This window comes from Semicossyphus pulcher, unplaced genomic scaffold (assembly GCF_022749685.1).
Source record: "Semicossyphus pulcher isolate SPU_LCO1_2020_fin unplaced genomic scaffold, fSemPul1.0.p SCAF_15, whole genome shotgun sequence".
Classification (NCBI taxonomy): domain Eukaryota; kingdom Metazoa; phylum Chordata; class Actinopteri; order Labriformes; family Labridae; genus Semicossyphus; species Semicossyphus pulcher.
The window spans coordinates 22,711,423-22,732,341 of NW_027211659.1; the positions used below are offsets into that span (position 1 = coordinate 22,711,423).

General features: G+C 40.7%; 1 protein-coding gene across 1 annotated transcript in view; it reads left to right on the forward strand.

Annotated features, from left to right (window-relative positions):
• Window positions 1–20,919, forward strand: part of dnah7 (dynein, axonemal, heavy chain 7) — an 87,943-nt gene that overhangs the window by 65,782 nt on the left and 1,242 nt on the right. Inside the window, exons 55-65 of the mRNA XM_069663508.1 lie at window positions 1,369–1,458; window positions 1,649–1,825; window positions 2,063–2,224; window positions 2,336–2,536; window positions 2,737–2,898; window positions 3,668–3,853; window positions 5,290–5,427; window positions 9,146–9,376; window positions 12,498–12,650; window positions 17,137–17,314; window positions 18,032–18,135. Coding sequence (XP_069519609.1) covers window positions 1,369–1,458; window positions 1,649–1,825; window positions 2,063–2,224; window positions 2,336–2,536; window positions 2,737–2,898; window positions 3,668–3,853; window positions 5,290–5,427; window positions 9,146–9,376; window positions 12,498–12,650; window positions 17,137–17,314; window positions 18,032–18,135 — 1,782 coding nt within the window. The remainder of the gene's footprint in view (window positions 1–1,368; window positions 1,459–1,648; window positions 1,826–2,062; window positions 2,225–2,335; window positions 2,537–2,736; window positions 2,899–3,667; window positions 3,854–5,289; window positions 5,428–9,145; window positions 9,377–12,497; window positions 12,651–17,136; window positions 17,315–18,031; window positions 18,136–20,919) is intronic.

Consider the following 20,919-nt stretch of genomic DNA (forward strand, 5'->3'; position numbering starts at 1 on the left):
AAAATAATTTGATATTGTATATCATTTGGTCTTCGTTTTAGTTTTTTCCCAGGCTAGCATGTCTTTTACTATTCATTGTAAATTGATAGCTACCAAACAGGTCCTAGTGTCTGTTTGTTTTCTACAGTCAATCATACTGTATGACTTGTGATGTTCTTTGTTTTATACTACTGGTTAAAGTCCTTTTGACTCTATTTTTTAGATTTCCGGTGACCCACGGATCTTACCCCAAAGTTTATTTATTACATTATATGACAAATAACAGAGTTTAATTGTGTTATAAACGACAGGGACAGGGAGGAAAGGCTGTTGGAGGAAAGTAATTTACCTGTCAGGTGTAGATGATGCACACATGCACCCTCTCTCCATCTTTGAATGATAAAGAATCTAAAATTGAAGTTTTATCTAATTAAACCTTTTCCGTTCCTGGTGCGCTTGTCACATCCGTGCGATCTAGACAAAAGAACAGCTGTTAATCAACGTGTGGTGCACACAAACAAACATGTGTGCTGTACACATACTTCACTCATCACTGCCACACACATAGACACATGCACTTACACACTCACCATCTTTGATTTATAATCAACAGAATCACCCACAACACTTCTATCTAATTAAATCTAGTTTGTTCCAGTTGTAGAATTCACATTTATTCAATCTTGATGCAAGAACAGCTGTTCAATCAAGCACACAGGCACTCAGGTTCACACACACTTACACACCACTGTACACACAGAGGATCCCCAGGAGATCCTAAATAGGTGTATCCGTCTCGAAGCACCTGCCAGCACACATAGCCGGAGGCCTCTCGACAAACAGCCAGTGGGAAAAAAATCCCAAAACTTCCCACTACCATTACTCATTTCCTCTTTTACACTTGTGCCACAAATTAATCAAACATATTACTCTGACCCAGTACCCGGTGGCTTTTTCTGTTTCCCCACCTACCTCTTGCTGTCTTCCTCTTTGCTTTTTCATACATATTTATCTATTTCCCCCATTGCTCTCCTTCCCATTCACATTACAGATTACCCCTCTTTTTGCTTAATTACATAGCTTAATCATGCAACAGCTCCATACAAATACAACCGCATCCCCGAAGCTCCGTCATCCTCGCCAAGAAAAGTTGACAAAAGAAGGGGTTTTGCTGTAAGGTGAGGAGCTTAGCTCCTTTCCTGATATATATAATTGACTGAATTCCCTCATTATAAACAGCATTAAAAAACGGATCGCAACGCTCTTTATGTACTCCTGTTGTTTCCAAGAGTTGGCTTTAGAACTCAGGTTTAAGCAACAAATTAAATATAGAACTCTACGGTATTTATGTACTGAATTCAATATGGGTTATTTTGTGCATATCTGCAGAACCCTCATCAGACTCCCTTCCCTGATGAGCAGGAGAAGCTGAGCCAGTTTCAGAAGATGCTGGTGATCCGTTGTCTCAGACCAGACAAGGTCAGTTCATATGCCATTTTCCAACAGCTGGCAGAATATTATTTGCATATCAAGATGTAAATCAATGCCTTCAAATGTCTTTTTTCTTTTTACAATTCCTCAAAACGCCCCAAGTTTCCTGGCAACACATAAAGTTATATGAACTGCTTTTATGCACACACAGTATCACATTTAATTTTTGTGTCACTAGGTTATTCCCATGGTCCAGGAATTTGTGTCCAACAGTTTAGGCCGTCCCTTCATTGAAGCACCGCCCTTCAACCTGATTAAGGCCTTTGTTGATAGCCACTGCTGTGCTCCACTCATCTTCATCCTCTCTCCCGGCTCAGACCCAATGGCTGCTTTGCTGAAGTTTGGAGATGAAAAGGTATGGAGGCACCTGGGAAATTCAGCAGCTTTGAATCCTGCTGTGTGTACAAACTCAAAATGAAACGGGAAATTGAATCCTCCAGATGTCCCAGGCTCCCACACAGCTCCTAAAAGCACTGAGAAGTACTTTGGCTCCTTCCCTGTCAGAAAAGTGGCAATAAAAGTGACTGTGTGTGTGTGTGTGTGTGTGTGTGTGTGTGTGTGTGTGTATGCTTGGCTGTTCTTATCCCGTCAGGGCTTTACGGGTAACAAGCTGACCTCCCTCTCTCTGGGCCAAGGCCAGGGTCCTATTGCTATGCGTATGATTGAGACAGGCATTAAAGAGGGCACCTGGGTGGTTCTGCAGAACTGCCATCTGGCCACATCGTGGATGTCTACACTGGAGAGAGTCTGCGAGGTCAGACTACACACACACACACACACACACACACACTTAACACCAGATGGGAATACATATCCTCCAATATATTACTTTTTTTTTTTACATTGTCTTTGTTGCCATGAGCAGGAGCTGAACCCTGACACTACCCACCCAGACTTCAGGCTCTGGCTGACTAGCTACCCGTCTCCCACTTTCCCCGTGGCGGTGCTTCAGAATGGAGTGAAGATGACCAATGAGGCTCCAAAGGGCCTCCGCTCCAACATTGCCCGTTCCTTCTTAATGGACCCCATCTCTGACCCGGAGTTTTTTGGCAGCTGCAGCAAGCCGGTCAGTGTGTGTGTGTGCAAGTCTGTATGTCTAGGTGGCTTGCTGTGCATATCTATCATGCCTTCATCAGTGGGTGTCCTCAGCTCCTTTGTGTCTGTTATTAGCCCTGCTGTGCATTTTAAAGAGTGTTTGTTTTATGTGTGGGAAAACAACAGACACTATTTATCCACACCTTCCATTTATACTTACCCATCCCTCAGGCTGCGTTTAAGAAACTACTATACGGCCTGTGCTTCTTCCACGCCCTGACCCAGGAGAGGAGGAAGTTTGGACCTTTAGGCTGGAACATTCCGTACGAGTTCAATGAAACCGACCTCCGGATCTCTGTGCAGCAGCTGCACATGTTCCTGGAACAGTACCAGGTAGTTATTTTTAAAATTTCACACATTTACTTGAATGAATTGTACTGTTGTAACATTGTTTCTTGTAACTCAGTACAAGTTAGTAATCAGTAAAACAATCAGATGTTTCCTCCATAACAAAAAAGTGTTAGATGCAAGCTAGTGCACACTTACAAAGCATTGTTTTGTCCTACCTACTACTATATAACTCATGGACAAAATAAAACACAAATGCAAATACACTCCACTTCTTCATATATATGTGACATCTAAGCCATACATACGACATTCTGGCTTTAACAAAGTCATGCCTCTTCATTTAAGTATCTTCTTTTATCAGCAGTATTCAAAAACCCTCTTGACATTTCTCCACAACCAGATAGCACTTCAACCCTCCACCCTTCCAAGGTTCCTCTGCTACGGATAAGTAAAAGCGGCAGGAATATACTACTGAGGGTATCTTTTTTTGAACGGAGTGACATTTTTATCTTGTAACCAAGTGTCGCAAGCTGAATTTGTAAGTGAAATCCTCCTCAAGAAATGCCACAGTGGCCACTAACCCACCCTTTCATCTCCTTCTATGTCAGTTTCAATTCAAAGTCTAGGTCTGAAAGTGACTTTCAGCCAGGTTTCCTGTTAGGGAAGAACCTACACACAACACTACTAAGAAACTACACAATGAACAATGAACACAATTCTGTTAATGCTCGCTCATCTTAAAACGTGAAACCCTAATGTAGTTTATTTGAACGTTCCCGTTTTAAATGCATGATTTCTTATTTATTCACAGGAAGTGCCTTTTGATGCCATCCGCTACATGACTGGTGAGTGTAACTATGGAGGCCGTGTGACGGATGACTGGGACAGACGGACCCTGCGCACAATCCTCTCCATCTTCTACAACTCAAAAGTCATTGAGGACCCGGACTACAAGTTTGACCCCAGTGGGCTCTATTATGCACCAGCTGAGGGAGATGTAAGACAGAAAATAACACAAAATTGCTACATGTCAGCGCAGGTATTATCATCAATGAGGGTTTCTTCTAAATGAAAGCTTAGCTTTAATTACACAGAAGATACACACAAGATTTGCAGACATTAAGAAAGTGTAATATGTTATAGCCAGTGGTAATTGGTACAGTATTTCACATAGTTATGCAATTTGTGTTTAAGATGCAAAACACTGAACTGACCTGCAACTTAGTCACTCATTCAGCCACATTTACCAGGCTGTAGAGTCACTCAATAATACATTTGGAGGGGGGAAAAAACAGATCATTGGTTATAGTGAAGTTCATTGCATATTGCATAAAAAAAAATTGTGTAAAAAGTTGTGATCCTTCTATGAAAAGCATCATAGGCAGAATTGGGTGCTTTGTACTTTGGTCCATAGAATCCCAATACATTGATATTTTTTAAAATCACAAATATAAAAAGGAACAGAAAATAATGAAATTTAATAATTTGGTTAAAATTGCTCGAAAATCATAAAAAATATATTTATAGAATATATCACATGTATGACAAAAAGATTACCTCTGCTGCCGTCTCACAGCATCTCACAGCTCACAGCTAGTTTGCATGTTCTTCCTGTGCATGACTGGGTTCCCTCCAGGTACTCTAGCTTCCTCCCAAAGTCCAAAAACATGCTCGTTAGGTTCATTGTTGACTATAAATTGCTCAGGTGTAAATGTGAGCCTGAAAGGTTGTCTGTCTCTTTGTGTCAGCCCTGTGGTTGACTGGCTATCAGTCCAGGGTGTACCCCGCCTCTCACAGCTTGGATAGGCTCCAGCACCCCGCGACCCTGAACAGGATAAGTTTTATAGATAAGGGATGGATGGATGGATGGTGTCTGTTGGTACCCCAGTCAATAGGATTTATGTTAAATATAAATATCAAATCATTTTTCAACAATGTGGCTTTCCTTCTGCTAGCACAGCTGAAACAGTTCCTGAACAGTTTCCTGAAGGTGCCTAGTGTATCACTTAAAACTTAAAAGTGAAACTCACTTTATTGTGTTTGTTTTTAATCTAAGCATATAACGGCATTCTCAGTTGCTTCGCACTGTTGTTGAGCTACCTTTAAAAAGTCATTAAGAGATAAAATGTGTATAACAAGGCACAGCAGGCAGCTACCATCAGTGAGAGTTGATGTATTTGTTAACACAAGTGCAATCTTTGGCGCTCTCCATTTTATTTGGCATTTTGTTCTCCAGTTCTGCACCCCGCTGCAACCACATCTTTTATTCATGAAGTCACATTTACATAGTCATTATAATAAATGTCAGCAATCTAAGGAGCCGACTTGTTTTTCACTGTGTTATTACTCGAGATGTTTCCTGATGTTGGGTTAAAAATTTGTCTATTACTTCACTGCACTTCTCTCCCTATGTTTTCCACTTCTCTGTTGCAGCACAACAGCTACATAGAATATACCAAGTCGCTGCCACTAAACCCATCGCCTGAGATTTTTGGCATGAACGCCAACGCAGATATCACCAAGGATCAGGCTGAGACACAGCTACTGTTTGACAGTATATTGCTCACACAGGTAAATCCACGTGGACTTGTGAAACACAAAGTATAATATTGATTAGCTGCATACAAGAGGAAAAACAAATCCACATACAAGTACATTGAGCATCAGAAGGTTTGATCTGTCTCTTACAATAGTATACAAATATAGAGTTAAATGTATTACTGTAATTATTGCTAAGATTTCTGTCAACCTCCCATGACCTTACATCTTCGGATAGGTACATGACATTTGTGCTTGCTAAAACTTATACTATACTTATAATACACTTATACAAAACCTCAAAAATGTTGTGGTTGAAACTTGTTCAATTATGCTTAAAGGGCCAGTTCGCTGATTTCAACCGCAGTCCTATTATGCTATTATGGGGAGCTAATGTCATTATGGTAGAAAAAAATGCAATTTCGCTCTGTGCCTTTGGTGGACACTATCCACACATCCACTACATAAAACACGTCATCTGGCGGAGGCCAGGGAGCTTGCTAAACTGCACTTCCTCAATCTAGGACTCCCGCCTCCGATGTCATGTCTCATTTAAAATCGTCAGGTTTGAAATGTAGACTGCAGACCTGAAGATTTCTTAGACGATCCACCGACATATTCTCGTCCTGTTTCGGATTCTGTACCGCTCTGAGCCGTTGCCTGCAGCAAAATGTTAGTATTTTACTCCAGCGTCTTTCGCTGGGTCGTTCCTTTCAGAGGGCAGGGCGCAATGCACGCTGGGTGTTGTTGGAATGTAGAAAGGGCAAAACCACAAGCTGTTTGTACAACTTTCTCCACAGCTATGGCATCAATTTCAAATATTATTGCTTCTATCGATCACAGAGAACACCAGCTTTGACTGACAGTCCCATTTCTAGGGTCGAATTGCTCCTTTAATAATGTTTTAAAGGAGTATGATATGGCATCATTTAAAAAAAGAAATTAATAGTAAGTAAACATAATTTAGGAATAACAATTTAACATTTACATACAAATCACAGTCTTTCAATGTTTGCAAGTTTGTTTTTGAACAGCAATTCCGTAAGCCTATGGTCCCAATATGAGGATATGTTTTTGTCCAAAAACTACTTCCTGATATACTTAGTAACTGAAGCTTAATTTTTTATAGTTATCAGTGCCTGTTCATCCCAAATAGCTAGGAGAAAGTAAATATGCATACCAAACAAAATCTTGGGTCTGTTTGTCTGGGTTTGTTAATGATGAAGACTGAGGGCCAGAAATTCATCCAGTAATAAGATCCTCAATTCATTAATATGCCATTACATGGCCAGGAGGTTTATGACCATAAAACTTGGCAGGATATATCAGACATGAAACAGAACTGTGACCTGGCATGAGTACAGGTGGAAAAAAAGTTAACTGATTTTTCGAGCCAGCAGCTCTGGGACGCTTCCCAAACCAATGCGCCCCCTCTCGGCCGGTTTCCCAGATGCTCAGTTGGAATGTCACTACTCAGCTGGTAAATTCAACTTAACTCTTGGTTAATGTGCGTCACACTCTCACCCGGCAAGTGCATGACACACACACACTAAACAAACTGGAATACACACACTAAAATACAGCATTAATATGCTTCCCCCGAGTTTTCACCAACTTTTATAAGTATCCTTGCCAACATTAAATATGTATTGCCCTCCATTAAAATGTACTATGCAACTTTAATTAAAGAGGAAAATATAAATAAATATTTCAGTTGTTTGGAGAGACTTCCCAAAGAACAAAAAAATGCTTCTTATTAGGTTGTCTTCCTTTGACTCTGCAAAAACACAATATTCCTCACACTCGCAGCGACTTTTGACGGAAGTGTGTGATCCCACATCATTATACCTCAGCTCCGTAGGGTAAGACTAGGTTATCTTGTCAAGGATTATATCTTATAGCTCCCCGGCTCTAGTCAATGTCGGCTGCAAATCCAATCCTTGAGACTTCACATCAAGACCTACTTAAAGACAACGAGCTTCTCCTGCAAAGTGGAAAGGGATGTTTATTTACCTGTGTATTGATTTATTCATTTTTAGATACAGATAGTTAGCAATGATTTCCAACTATGCCTGAACTTGGTTTAAAACCTTCGGGAAATAAACTTTATTTTAAACAAGTATTCTACGTTAAACCAGTCTAGAGTTTCACACTTAGACATACTCTATAAGCATCCTATAATTGTCATTTTGCCCCTGATTTAATCTCTTATCATGAACATGTAGTATCACAAACAGCTACTGATCAGGCTTGCTACAGACAAAAAAATTATTTTCATATTCATTGCCACTCAAAGTGAAATTAGAGCTCGATGGAGTCTGGCATTTATTCATATAAAGTCCTTTCAACAAGATTAATAATGGCTTCAGTCATGTGTGGACTTTATTAGCATCTAATACATTCTCATCAGTCTCAATGACCGATAAACAGAGAGACGCTTCAAATGGAATGAAACAGCTATTTGTCATTCCCCTACTGTAACCCCAATGCCATTAGCCAATGATTATCCATTACCGCTGGGTAGTGACTGAGCATGGAATAGGTAAATGGTACAAGCTGAGCTGAGAGGAAAGCGGAGGAATCACACATCAGAGTGAATTATTATCAATATCAGTGATTGTTAGAGTTGTTGATAAGATGGACTTGATGGGAATGGCAGTGAAGGCTTTCATTTTATGATTCTCTGTGTTCGGGGGCATGAAGCTGTTTGTACAATGACTGTATATAAAGATGGACGACACATCTCCATTTACTCTCATTGTACAAAATTGAAGCCAAAATACCCCCAGAGCTTCGCAGTAGAGATCGGCGGGTGAAGCTGCCGTAGCCACTTCTGCTAACCGAAACACACACTTAACTTACTGGAGAGAAAAAAACGGCTAAGATCCCGAACGTCGGCGTATTTAAGCACAAAAGCCACTTGTGTTGGTCTGAAGCAAACGTTCACAGGTATGGAAACTTCGATGACTGTAGTGATTGTTTTAGTTACGCCTCCTCTCGCCGGTCCTCCTCTACTCTACTAATCCAGAACAGATTGGCTGCAGGAGCCATGAACAGAGCTGTCAATCATCCTTTTTCCAGCATCAAATAACTAATTAAAAGTAAACTTGTCAGAAAAATAAACACTTCATATCAGCCTGATAAGAATTAACTATAATGAAAAATGTATGAAAAATGTATTTGACAAGTATTTAGATTTTATAGTTTGACTCATGTCCCATCTGTTAACATGGAGGAGACAGGCTTTATGACCTATACTGCAGCCAGTCAGCAGGGGGCGCTCAACATGTTTTGGCTTCACTTTTAGTGAGACTATGGTTTGTGCAAAGAGTGAGTCTGGTATACATCATCATACATCATCATCTGTGATGTTACCGGGGTAGCTTTAGTGCAGCTTGGGATATGTCGACAAGCTAAGAAAGGAAAGGTTAAATTACTTGTTAAACATCTGACTTCCATATTCGGTGTCATTTTGTGTACTTTTAAAGCTTAAATCAGAATCAATCTGACACAAAGATGATGATATATAAGCAACGTCTATTTAGAAAATAGAATCTCTAAACATTCTGGTTCTTTGAGGATCAAAATATCACCAACGCAGAAGAGTCCTAAAAGGGGAATAAATATTTGACAATTCAAAGTCAGCAAAACTTAATTTTCCCAAAAAAATAAGGAACTGTCAAACCAATCCAAGCTGCGAGTCCAGCCTTCCCTTCTCATCAGACCTCTATCGCTCTGTGTCTCTGATCAGTCCCGCTCCTCAGGCGGAGACGCCAAATCCTCAGATGACATGGTCTTTGATGTGGCAGCTGACATCCTGAGCAAGCTGCCTGGAGATTTCGACTTGGAGGCAGCGATGAGGCGCTTTCCCACCAGCTACAACCAGAGCATGAACACGGTGCTGGTGCAGGAGATGGGACGCTTCAACAACCTGCTCTGCACCATCAGAGACTCCTGTGTCAACATTCAGAAGGCCATAAAGGTAGGCAGGAGGAGCTGATAGGATGGATGTCTAATTATATCATTAGTGTCCATATGTGAGATGTGTAGCAGGATGCGTAGTTTTGAGCTAAATCCTGGTCCCAAACTTAGGGCTCCTTATTGTTTGGGTACTTATAGTGTGATATAAAACAAAATGCACTGTAATTATACTAAAGTTGTTTGTTTTAGATAAACAGTAAGACCAAATGATGAATTATCATTGATTTTACATTTCTGTGCCTTGAAAGCAATATTTCATGAGAGCAGGCACACCTCCGCTGAATGATTACAGGGGAAACTCTGCTAATATATCTTCAGAAATCAGATACTGTTAGCTTTCATCACAATGCCCCAAAAACACTAAACAGCATATCTTTTTTTCCCAGAGAATAATTTAGATAGAGTTAAAAAGTTTAGGGCAATTTGTGGGAACTAACCACCATACAGAACAACTGCCACCCCCTGAAAACATAGGTATAGTGTGTATTTGTATCCCACATGCAGAAAGCAAAAGGTATAAAGCAATTGACTTTAGAAAATAATGAAATGAATACATTATGGAGATGTTGTTGACCTTGTGAGAATGACAAGGATGAGGCAGCAAGCTAAATCTCTAAATCATTAACTAGAGCTCTTGACCTTCTCTCAGAAAATCCCATTTTCATATGTAGCATCGAGAAGGACAGAGCCCACTCTGCTCGAAACAGCATCTCTCTTTGTGCAGTGTGATTATGTTTACATACCAATGTCTTTCAACCAGGCCTGAGACTGTTCAGTATAACGCAGTCATGCTAGCAGCTCTTTTAAGCTTTGAACATACTCACAATGTTGACATTAAAGTACTTATCTCGAAGTTCTCAGTTTTGTTCTATTTGGCGGCACCTTATGGCGATAAAAGGCAATTGTGGGAACATATGTCCCAGATAACCAGACGTCCACGGTTGGCTCCCTTTGTTACAGTTGTAACTCTTGATTTTCCTCGCTGGCGCTTTCCTTTTTCGACTGTTTTCCTTCATCTGAGCGTCAAATTTGTTTATTTTTCTTTGGATTTTCACTTATTTTTGAAGTTGTATCTGTAGTCATCCATCTTTTCTTTGTTTGTTCAGCCATAGTAGATTACTGTTTACTCTCAACACTTGCAGAGACCAGAAATGCACCTGCATAGCTCCACCTACCCTCTCTGGCAGACCAACCACTGCTGGGTGATGGAAAACGCATCAATAACTGGGTGTTGCTTGTGATTTTTTCCGCCAATGTTGCCCAGTCTGTAATACTGCAAATGCAGAGGCTTTCATCAGCGGGCCATAGGCTCAATCACCATTATGTTACAACATTCAGCAACAGATAGTAACTTAACAGACATTTATTTACATGAAAATCTTCAAGATTATATCTTTAACATGATGATAATTACTCTGTATAAATTGACCATGTTTAATCATCTTGGTTTACCATGGCATGTTAGCATGCTAACATTGGACAAAACATAGTATAGTTTGTAGTATAGCTGTGAATGATGGGAAGTTATTACCAGAGACAGTTCCTTAGAGCCCCCCCTGCTTGTATCTACGAAAGGCTGACCCCCCCGAGCCCACACACAGGTACACCAAAACCATAAAGTGATTCATTCCAAATCTTTATTGGCAATCAGCCTATAGTTCGCAGCGGTTTGGCCTACAAAGTAGCTACTATATTTGAATGAGGACCAAAAAAGTAAGGGCTTTTTTAATGGTTTTATTTAATGTGCAAATCTAATCTTGACAATCTCAGTGCAGACAAAGCCTCATGCACCCCCAGCAATCTTTGTTGCCCCCCTAAGGGGGGCCCGGACCCCAGGTTAAATGGTAAATGGACTGTACTTATATAGCGCTTTTCTAGTCTTGCGAGCACTCAAAGCTGCTTTTACACTGTCAGCCATTCACACACACATTCACACTCTGATGGCAGGGGCCTAAGTGCCAATCTCCAATCAGATCTATGCACATTCCTATCCCATGGCTATGCCACCGGGAGCAATTTGGGGTTCAGTGTCTTGCCCATGGACACTTGGGATCGAACCCATAACCATCTGATTGAGAGACGACCAACTCTACCACTGAGCCATTGGTCACAGACACCCAGGTTCCCCAGGTTGGGAACCACTGCCTTAAGAGAATAGCAGCAGGCCCTTCATTGAAATGGGGGTGTATGTGGTGTGTATGTGAGCACAGATGATCACAAACTGTTTGGCCTCAAGGCAGATAGACAGACAGATATCTGAAAAAAATAATTTCATTCAGATGGTAAACCAACCAATAGTTGTTGAGACCTTTCAGTTTGGACAAGTGGCAGACCAACAGACATTTTCATCCTTGGAGCCACACCATTAAATTGTGACCATGTATGTATGATGTCAGGCTACAAACACTGTGGGTTTGCAGTCACTGGATTCATAACAAAACAAGAGAGAGGGGGCTTTTATAGTTGGCAAACTACTATTGAAATTTCACAGAATGCCAAATGAAGCTATTTTAAAGCTAAGTTTAATCAGTTTTCTTGTTCATGTTGCCACCAAGAGACACACTTGAAGAATGAAGAAGGAAGTATCTACTGAGGCCATAACATCTGCATGCAAAACAAACTTTTTGCATATGCCAGGACATAGCCTATAATTAGAGTGAATTAGACCAATGAGAATGTAATTATTTAGGTCATAGAATGATTGAGCTCAGTGTTATGAAGTAAACACCAAACAGAATTTGTTCACTCCTAATTACACCAAATTCAAAGAACACACACGTGTCTCTTTATAGCGTTTAATAAACAGACTCCCTACGAATTTCCTCTCCTTTTGAGATGCACCAGCTTCATGAGGTTGAAGTGAAGTGAGTTTAAAGAGTCAGGAAGGAGCATTAGCACATCATCTTTCATAGAGGTATCAAAGGCCCCCGACAGAGCGATAAGAGTTCCCATTATGTGGCTGTCTGTTACCTACCTCTAGAGGAAAGTGACAAACTTAAACTTCTCACATATTCCATTCAGAGTCAGAGCAGGGCTTAAGAACTTCATATTTTATATCAGGGAAGATGTTATTTAGGTGTTTGAGTCAGTGTTTTTGCATATATGTGTGTGTACACATGCAGGGGCTGGTGGTGATGTCAGCTGAGCTGGAGGAGGTGGTAAGCAGCATCTTGAAGGGTCGTATCCCAGGCATGTGGATGAAGAAGTCCTACCCAAGCCTCAAACCGCTGGGAAGCTACGTCAACGACTTCCTGGAGCGACTCAAGTTCTTACAGGTACTGAAACCTGCTATGTTGTTGAATAACGAAAGATGAATTTGGGGTTAGTCACAGCTACTAAGTTAAAAGGTTTGAAAGAAGGAAGCAGTAGCAGTTTGAATAAAAAAGGAAACAGAAACAGGAGAAAGAAGGAAGAGACTAGAGATGAAACAAAACAAGAGAATAGCAATATTTTTTCAAGTCTATTATCTCTTAATAACTCCTATAGCAGTCAGATTAGAGTACAAATATCAGCATGTTCACTTCCCACTGAAATACCTAAAAGAGTCACATTGAAAAAAAACCATAAAATGGTATGCACTGCTTAAATGGTAAAACACTGTTAAACTATTAATGACCAAAACAAATTTGTTGTTTGTTAAATGTAGTGCTGCAATACAGATTATAAAAATGTACACAAAAACAGCTACTGTCTCCAGAAATACTTAAAGACCCCCTCCAGTGAAAATCAAGCGTTTAACCTTGTAAACATCTCCATGTGGTGTTCTTCATCTGCTACAACACATATCAGGGACAGCATCAGCAGTCATCTCCATGGCTCGGTGTTTCTACCTTTAAACTGCAGTGTACCAAGGACAGGCTGAACAACACCTTTTCAGATTGGCAGGTTTGAGACGTCACAAACCTAAGGAGCCAATCCCGTTACTTGACGGGGTGACACCATGCGTATCATTGTGTGCGACCTATGGCAACCACTTCTGCGATGCCCGAGCCAGCTGTAACTGTCATCGTAGTTTTTGCAAACTCTCTACTGACTACTCACGTTAATGTTACTACTACTAATTACTACATTTCAAGCTAGCTAAGTTTCAACAAGTTGCCACTCAACGATGGCAGAGACGTGTTTTGTTTTCGGCTGTAATTTTAAGAAAGGATAAACCTTGTACATAGTGGCCGGGACTATGCAGATTGGGGAATATTTAATGAGGGGGAAGGAGGAGATGCCTTTGGGAGGATTTTTACTTCCAGGTTTTGATAAGTTTGGAAAACAGAAAAGAGAGTATGGAAATTTACTTTTTCAGACTATTGCCCCTATACTGTATGCTTTCCAATGTGGGATAGCATGGGCAGAACAAGCTCAATATCTTCAAAGGTCGTACTAACACAGCATCACAAATATCAAATATTAAGCTTGTCTGGACATCTGAAAATGAATGGATATGAAGTGGAGTTTGTGTAACAACAATCTCTGGAATCATGTTTGTCTCTCAGTAGGGAGGAACTAGTATCATATTATGTCAGTGTACGCCGTACCCTCTACAGGGCCTTAAGCTGTGTCACACAGACTTACACAAGACCACTTCATTTAGCTAAGAGGAAGGACTTCTAGTTATGCTTTGCACTCATAGGCCGAGTTGTTTCAGGAAACACATGCAGACTCATGAGCCACTGTATCATGTGAGTCTGCAAATAACTCCATCAAACAGGCAGTTCACATGTTTCCCTTTGTATTTGGACTGGAGCAATACTGTATTTCTCCTGCTCATTATAACTCAGTGGAGTGCAAACAATGCACTGTGTGTGTTATCCAAAGGAAATGTCCACCCATGACTCCCTACAGGGTGACCTTGAAAGTCACGGGTTTATCATCTGAGTGAGCACGCTTTGGTAACAGAATACCTCAGCATTTTTTGGCAGTATGATTGTTTTTCTGATTTAACAAGAGCTCAGAAGAAAAAAAATCTCAGTGGGCTCAGGAGGCTTGATTAGTCCTAGTCATTTCAGCACTGAAAGCATAGATGGTATACTACACAGGTCCATCTTTTGTTCGTTAAAGACAAATATGCAGATACTGTGCTAAAATGTCAGGATGTTTCAAGGCAGATAATCCCAACTAGTGTTTTCCTCCTCTTTGTCTTTGTCTAAGTCTTTGTGCTAAGGAAGAAAACAGAGATGAATGTTCTTTTTAACTCTTAAAGAAAACAAAGTTTTGTTTCATATGAAGTGGCAGGCTAAAAGATGGAAACAAAAATAATAATAAGTAAAAGTCCAAGTTGAATTCATCTTTGGTCAAGTGTGATTTAGCCATATGAGTTTAGCTCTGTGAGCACACCTTTAAAAGGGAACAACAATTAGGAACACAGTTTGTGGCAGTCCCCCATTTTCTGGTGCTTGCTGTTGTTCCCATTTTCCCACTTAATTTTTGAGTTACTTAGTTGATTAGAGGGTTATTCAGTTCACCTGTTGCACAGGGTGTGGGGGGCTGGCTCCTAATGATTAACTGAGAGCAGCTTGGTGCATTCTCCTCATGGCCAATCAGGGTGTGACGACGCCTTTCTTTAGGTTTTAAAAGAGGTGGAATTCCCCGGAGTCTTTCTGATCCTTCCTTGACTTGCTTGAGCAGCATATGCTCAATCAGCTAAGCATGAAACTCTGGTCTGTTTAGGCCCGTATGAGATTCTTTTGCTCTTTTGTCTGTTTTGATTGTTATGATGTTCCTGAGTCTTGGTTTGGAGAAAAAGCAAAATAATAGGCTATTCTTTCAACTAGATTGCCAAACGATAGTCTAGCGCCTGCAGGCTTTATTTATTCTGTCCATTTGCTATTTTCTTGCTCAGTTCCTTTTATTATTGTAGAGGCATTTGTTCATTATCATCATAGAAGACACATTTGTTTTTTATAAAAAAGGGAACCTGTCCGCTGTCTTCGTCTTGATGAGCTGAAATCTGGGGATCAGTACCGCCACAAGTTAACATTAACTGTTGACACAGTTAACATTTTCTCTCTGGCTTTACTTAAAGCTACTGTGAGGAGTATTAAACAGGCTGAAATAAATTCTGATTACTCTATATGAGCTGCAAAAGCAAACCTGAGCATCAGGAAGAAGGTTGATTATTTCTATATAGTTATTTTTAATGTCTGAAACCGCTGGCGGGCGGTAGGTGGTGCATGCTGCCTTTGTTTACATTTTCAAGGGCAAAAATTTAAAGTGAGACATAAGACTGAAAGAAAGGACCACTTAAGCATGTACAGGATAAAAGTAGAAGAAGTAGAAGAAGTACGGCTCTGTCCACAGGGGGTCGCCAAAAGCAACAGAAACTGAAAGTTTCTCACAGGTGCTTTAATAAATGGGAAATGGACTGTACTTATATAGCGCTTTTCTCGTCTTCCAACCACTCAAAGCTAATTTTACACTTCATCACGTTCACCCATTCATACACTCATGAACACACTGATGGCAAAGGCCAAAGTGCCGATCTCCAATTAGATCTATGCACATTCATACCCAATGGTGATGCCTTCAGGAGCAATTTGGGGTTCAGTGTCTTGCCCAAGGACACGTCGACATATGACTGTAGCAGTCAGGGATCGAACCTCCAACCTTCCGATTGAGAGACGACCCACTCTATCACTGAGCCACAGCCGCCCCACAAATAAATAACATTTGGAAAATTGTTTGAATTTCACAATTTTTACATAGAGCTGATATTACCTTCTCCAAACTTAAAAATGGGTCGGTTGTGGGTAACTGGGTACTTTAATCCACATGCTGAGGAGTGTGGATTAGAGTACTAATTCCTCCTGGACAGATGTGATAACCTCACTATCAGCATCTGTCAGTATAAAACTCTCTCTTTGCCCTGTTGTTTGTTTGCTTGGCTCCAGGGCTGCTCAGCGGTTAGGCTAGTTTTTTGGGGTGCCAAGGGACTGACTGTTTTTTTTTTAATTGGAGGGTTCATTAGAACATTAGCTTTTAGCTGTGCTACTGGTAAGGTACAATGGATGGCTATGCAGTCTGTTAGTAACTCTAGTAATTTAGTACAGCCTGCATTGTCTTGTGAAAAGATTTCCATCTGTGCATATATACTGAATGAAAAACAAGTGCAAAACTGATAACATCTTTGTACACTGTTATGGCACATTAACACCTCTACCTCCCTGTGATGTTTGCTTACATTAAGATATATGTTAGTTTTATATTTAGATTTACTTGAGTAGGTTTACTTTTCAGATATGTTAGTTTATATTTTAGATTAATATAGTTGAAGGTTATTATTTATTATTGCTGTTAGAATTCCTGGATGTATATATTCCTTTCTTTCTTCTAGTGTTAGGGTTATTTTAACTGTATTTATTTTCTCCTGTGCTGTAGTCGCTTTGATCACCTGCAGCTGTAACGCCACAATTTTCCAGTTTGGGATCAATAAATTACATCCATCTGCCTGCCTACCTACCTGCCTGCCTGCCTACTTAAGCAAATGTTAAACTGAAATGCTGAACATTGTGCCTGCTAAACATTAGCATGAAAGCAGTGTTATTTTTTCCCAAGAGCTCCCCCCAAATCCCACCCTCCTGTTCTGTGATTGGCTAGTGTGCTAATGTATGCTGCTTTGTTCTGTTTGCGTTCGTACAGATTCCCCTGTAAAAAATCGAAAGTGTATTTCAACATAAACCCAACTAGAACTCAACAATCTCAACCCATTCCTAGTGATTGCCCTGTCTTCTGGTGTGTTATAGATCTTGTTCCTCACTGTGTTTTCAGGATTGGTATGATCAGGGTACTCCTGCTGTATTCTGGGTATCAGGATTCTTCTTCACCCAGGCGTTCCTCACAGGCAGCCAGCAGAACTATGCCAGGAAACACACCGTCCCAATCGATCTGCTCGGCTTCGACTTTGAGGTGCTGGATGACAAACAGTCCGAACAACCCCCAGCGGACGGTAAGAAACTACGGTAGTTGTGAAGTAAAAGGAGAAAACTTAGGAAGGATTTTCAAAGTGTAAAATTGCCCCTTTTCATGAAACCACTCCCTAGTTTAATGAAGGAAGAGAAAAGACACCAGGAAGATAAGGAGCACTGAAGAGGGAAGAAGTCAGAGCGAGATTAAAAAGTGTGCAAGGGGATAAAGAGTGTGGAGTCAAAGCAGAAAGCGGAATAAGCAGTGGGTGGATGAGAAACAAACAGATAAAAACTGACATCAGTCTGACTGACTATAAGTGAAGCAGAGTGTAAAAGTGGGAAAGTAAGTTAAAGCAAAGCCGCCCTGCCTCTCGTTTGCATGCGGGCCTGCGTCAGCCCCTCGCTGTGCCTCCGGCTCTGCTGTGAAATTCTCAGTCAAAGTCTCACATTAAGCCTCGCGTTCAATCAGTCCCCAGCTGGGCCCCATCACACTAACACAGCCTATACCGCCAAGCTGCGAGTCTGACAGTGTGTTTGTGCATTTGGGTGTGTGATACGGGATTGCAACAGTCAGTTGTCTCTAAATCTTGTCCTTCTTCCCTCAGTGTTCTAGAACAGAGGTCAGTCCGGCTTAAATCATAATGTTTTACTGCTGAATCACTACTTTTACTGTAGTTGTTGATGTTAATATCACAGTGACACTTACTGCCTCTCTTGTAACTCTGGATTGTTGCTCTGTGTGTGTTTGTTACACTCAGGTGTGTACATCAGAGGTTTGTTTCTTGATGGAGCCCGTTGGGACAGAAAGACCAAACTTCTCGCTGAGTCCTACCCCAAAGTGCTGCATGACCCGATGCCTGTGGTGAGAAGCACACAGAGCACACACACGTTGTATTCACACGTTTTTTTAATGATCAGAACACATTCAAGAATTCTCACAAACAGCCTGATGATCAGACGACCATTTATTCATTAGACGACTATTTGTTTCCTTCATTATCTTTAACTTGTGCTGTGTTGTCATGATTAATCCTTGGTTTTCAACATTGCTAGAGAAATTTTACAGTTAAAAAGTTATTTGATGTTTTCAACGTCCAACAACCTGTGCTGCTGTGTTCACCTTTGGAGTTGTAACTAACATCTTCTCCAAAGTGTTCATGTACTAATAACTCATGTGTGTCACACTTTCTATCAAAGCCCCAGATATTTTATTGTTCTTAACCTTTTGTTCTGATGATTCCACTAAGAGTTTCATTCTGACCCAAGATGTAGAAGAGTCCTGTAACAATGTCAATGGGAAAAATGAATGGGACAGCAGAAATGGCTACTTCAAGTACACAACTCTACAGCCATCACTGGGACAAGCACCAGACTTATTTCAATCACGGAACAAATCCAAGATTCCATTCTTTATTGAAAAGCTTGGAACCGGGCTACCTACACGTAAAGATGATGCATAGATGACAAAACAATCTCACTTCAAGGTCCATTTAAATGCTTATGTGGAGCTTTTCATCCACATTAGCTTAAACGTTAATGTATTCAGCAGAACAGACATTTTAATCCTTACTGAAATCCAAAATCTGGCATTTAATTTCTTAGTAAAATATCATAAGACTTTAATATAAGGTACTTTAATATACACAGATCACCGAGCGTGGTATCTGGCACCGAGCTGTTAGCAGCAGATCCTTCAAGTTCTGTAAGTTGTGAGGTGGAGCCTCCGTGGGTCAGACTTGTAGACGCTTGATTGGATTGAGTTCTGGGGAATTCGGAGGACAAGTCAACACCTTGAACTCGTTGTGTTCCTCAAACCATTCCTTTAACCATTTTTGTCGAGTGGAATGAAGGCGTGTTCTTCACTCCCCACCGTGCATCAATGAGCCTTGGTCGCTGATGAACCTGTCGCCGGTCCACCGTTGATCCTTCCTTGGAAATCTTTTGGTAGATCCTGACCACTGCAGACCTGAACACCCCACAAGAGCTGCAGCTTTGGAGATGCTCTGACCCAGCCATCCAGCCATCACAACTTGCCCTTGTCAAAGTCACTTACATCCCTACGCTTGCCCAAATGTTCACTTGCTGCCTAACATATCCCACCCACTGACAGGTGCCATCGTAACAAGATAATCAGTGTTATTCAAATAGTTCTAGTTTATCAACATATTTTGGGACTACTAAGCCTTGGTCTATGACACAACACTACAGGCACCCAGGTGAAAATCATCCTTGTTGCATAATATATTCTTACATAAAGTTTTGGGGAAGGAGGTTTATTGATTCTGCTTCTGTGAATCACTGTGTGTCAAAAAAGAGGGAAGATAACTATTCACGAATCAAATTATGAAAATGGGGCAGATTCCATCGTTGTTCAGCTTGTAAACTCCTGCAAGGCGACTGTATTTTTTTATCAGAGCCCTATATCCTAAGTCTGCGAGGAGAAAGTGAACAACCACCACAGTGTAGCTGCAGCTCTACCCAGGAGGATGTTCGCAGCTCCTTTTTCTCTGGACCGACAACCAAGCAGCAGCTTCAGCACTTTACTTTTTAACATTGTGCCTGTAGGAAGCCTGGCTCCTTAGCTCTCTCATCCTTTGATTAATTAACAGAGCCTGATGCAGTAAAATGAAAGCAGACTGACAGAGCGATGAAAACAGAGTGCCGGTGGCAGACAGTGAGGACTGATCAAATTCTCCTTCTTTTTTGTTATTTTTCTTCTCCCTCTGTTCTCCAGTCTTCACAATGAAGTTATGATTAATGAATAATGCACAAGACTGACTCTTTTAATATTCTGACATTTCTGGGCAAGTTATTAACAGAATCAGCTTTGACGAGAGCGGAACTTAATTAAAAATGTGTTTATTATTTGTGTGTGTGGAGGCTTCATGGCTGGCTTTGAAATGCAAATCTTAACAGCGTTGCCTGTTACGGAACGAGCTGAGTACTTTTGTGTCTGCAACTCAACAAACTGTTTTTGTTTTGTTTTTTAAAAATGTTTTTTCGAGTGGCCCAGTTTATCCCTTTTGCATAACCAAGACTTCTTAATAGCCCAAGGAGACGCATCCTTGTTTGTGCTTTTGTTTCAGAAGCTTATGTCCCCAAAGTTCCAATTTGTAAGTTAATGTTTGGGTTAAAAAGATGGAGACGGAGGTTTGCTTCCACTGTGGAACATGTTTAGCTTTCTGTCCTGACCTTTGAACCTTAGAGACGATTGGATCATTTGATTCTTTGGCAACAGCCCATTGGCACATTTGTCATGGACTGTTACCCAGATCTGATTTTTTCAAATCAGTGTGAACAGCATTTTTTTAATTCGGAAATGTTCTACTTGAATATGTGGTACTAAATCTAAATCCAAAACATGCAACCTGACTTATATTTAAACACTGGGAATTGGTCTGCGTTGCCTCGGTAATACGCACATTTCCAGGAGTGATTCTAAAGAAGACTATGAGAATGTTTTATTGAATCCGGTCTTACTTTCTCCTTTATCTACTTTTTATCTCTTAATTTAAAAAATAAAAACAGGATGCTGGGATTAGTCAAGACCTGTTGCAAAATTGCAGGCACCACTTTGAATGACCTGACGGAGGTGTTCAAACTCAGGACTCTTAAAAAAGCCCAGTCAATTCTGAACGATCCGGAC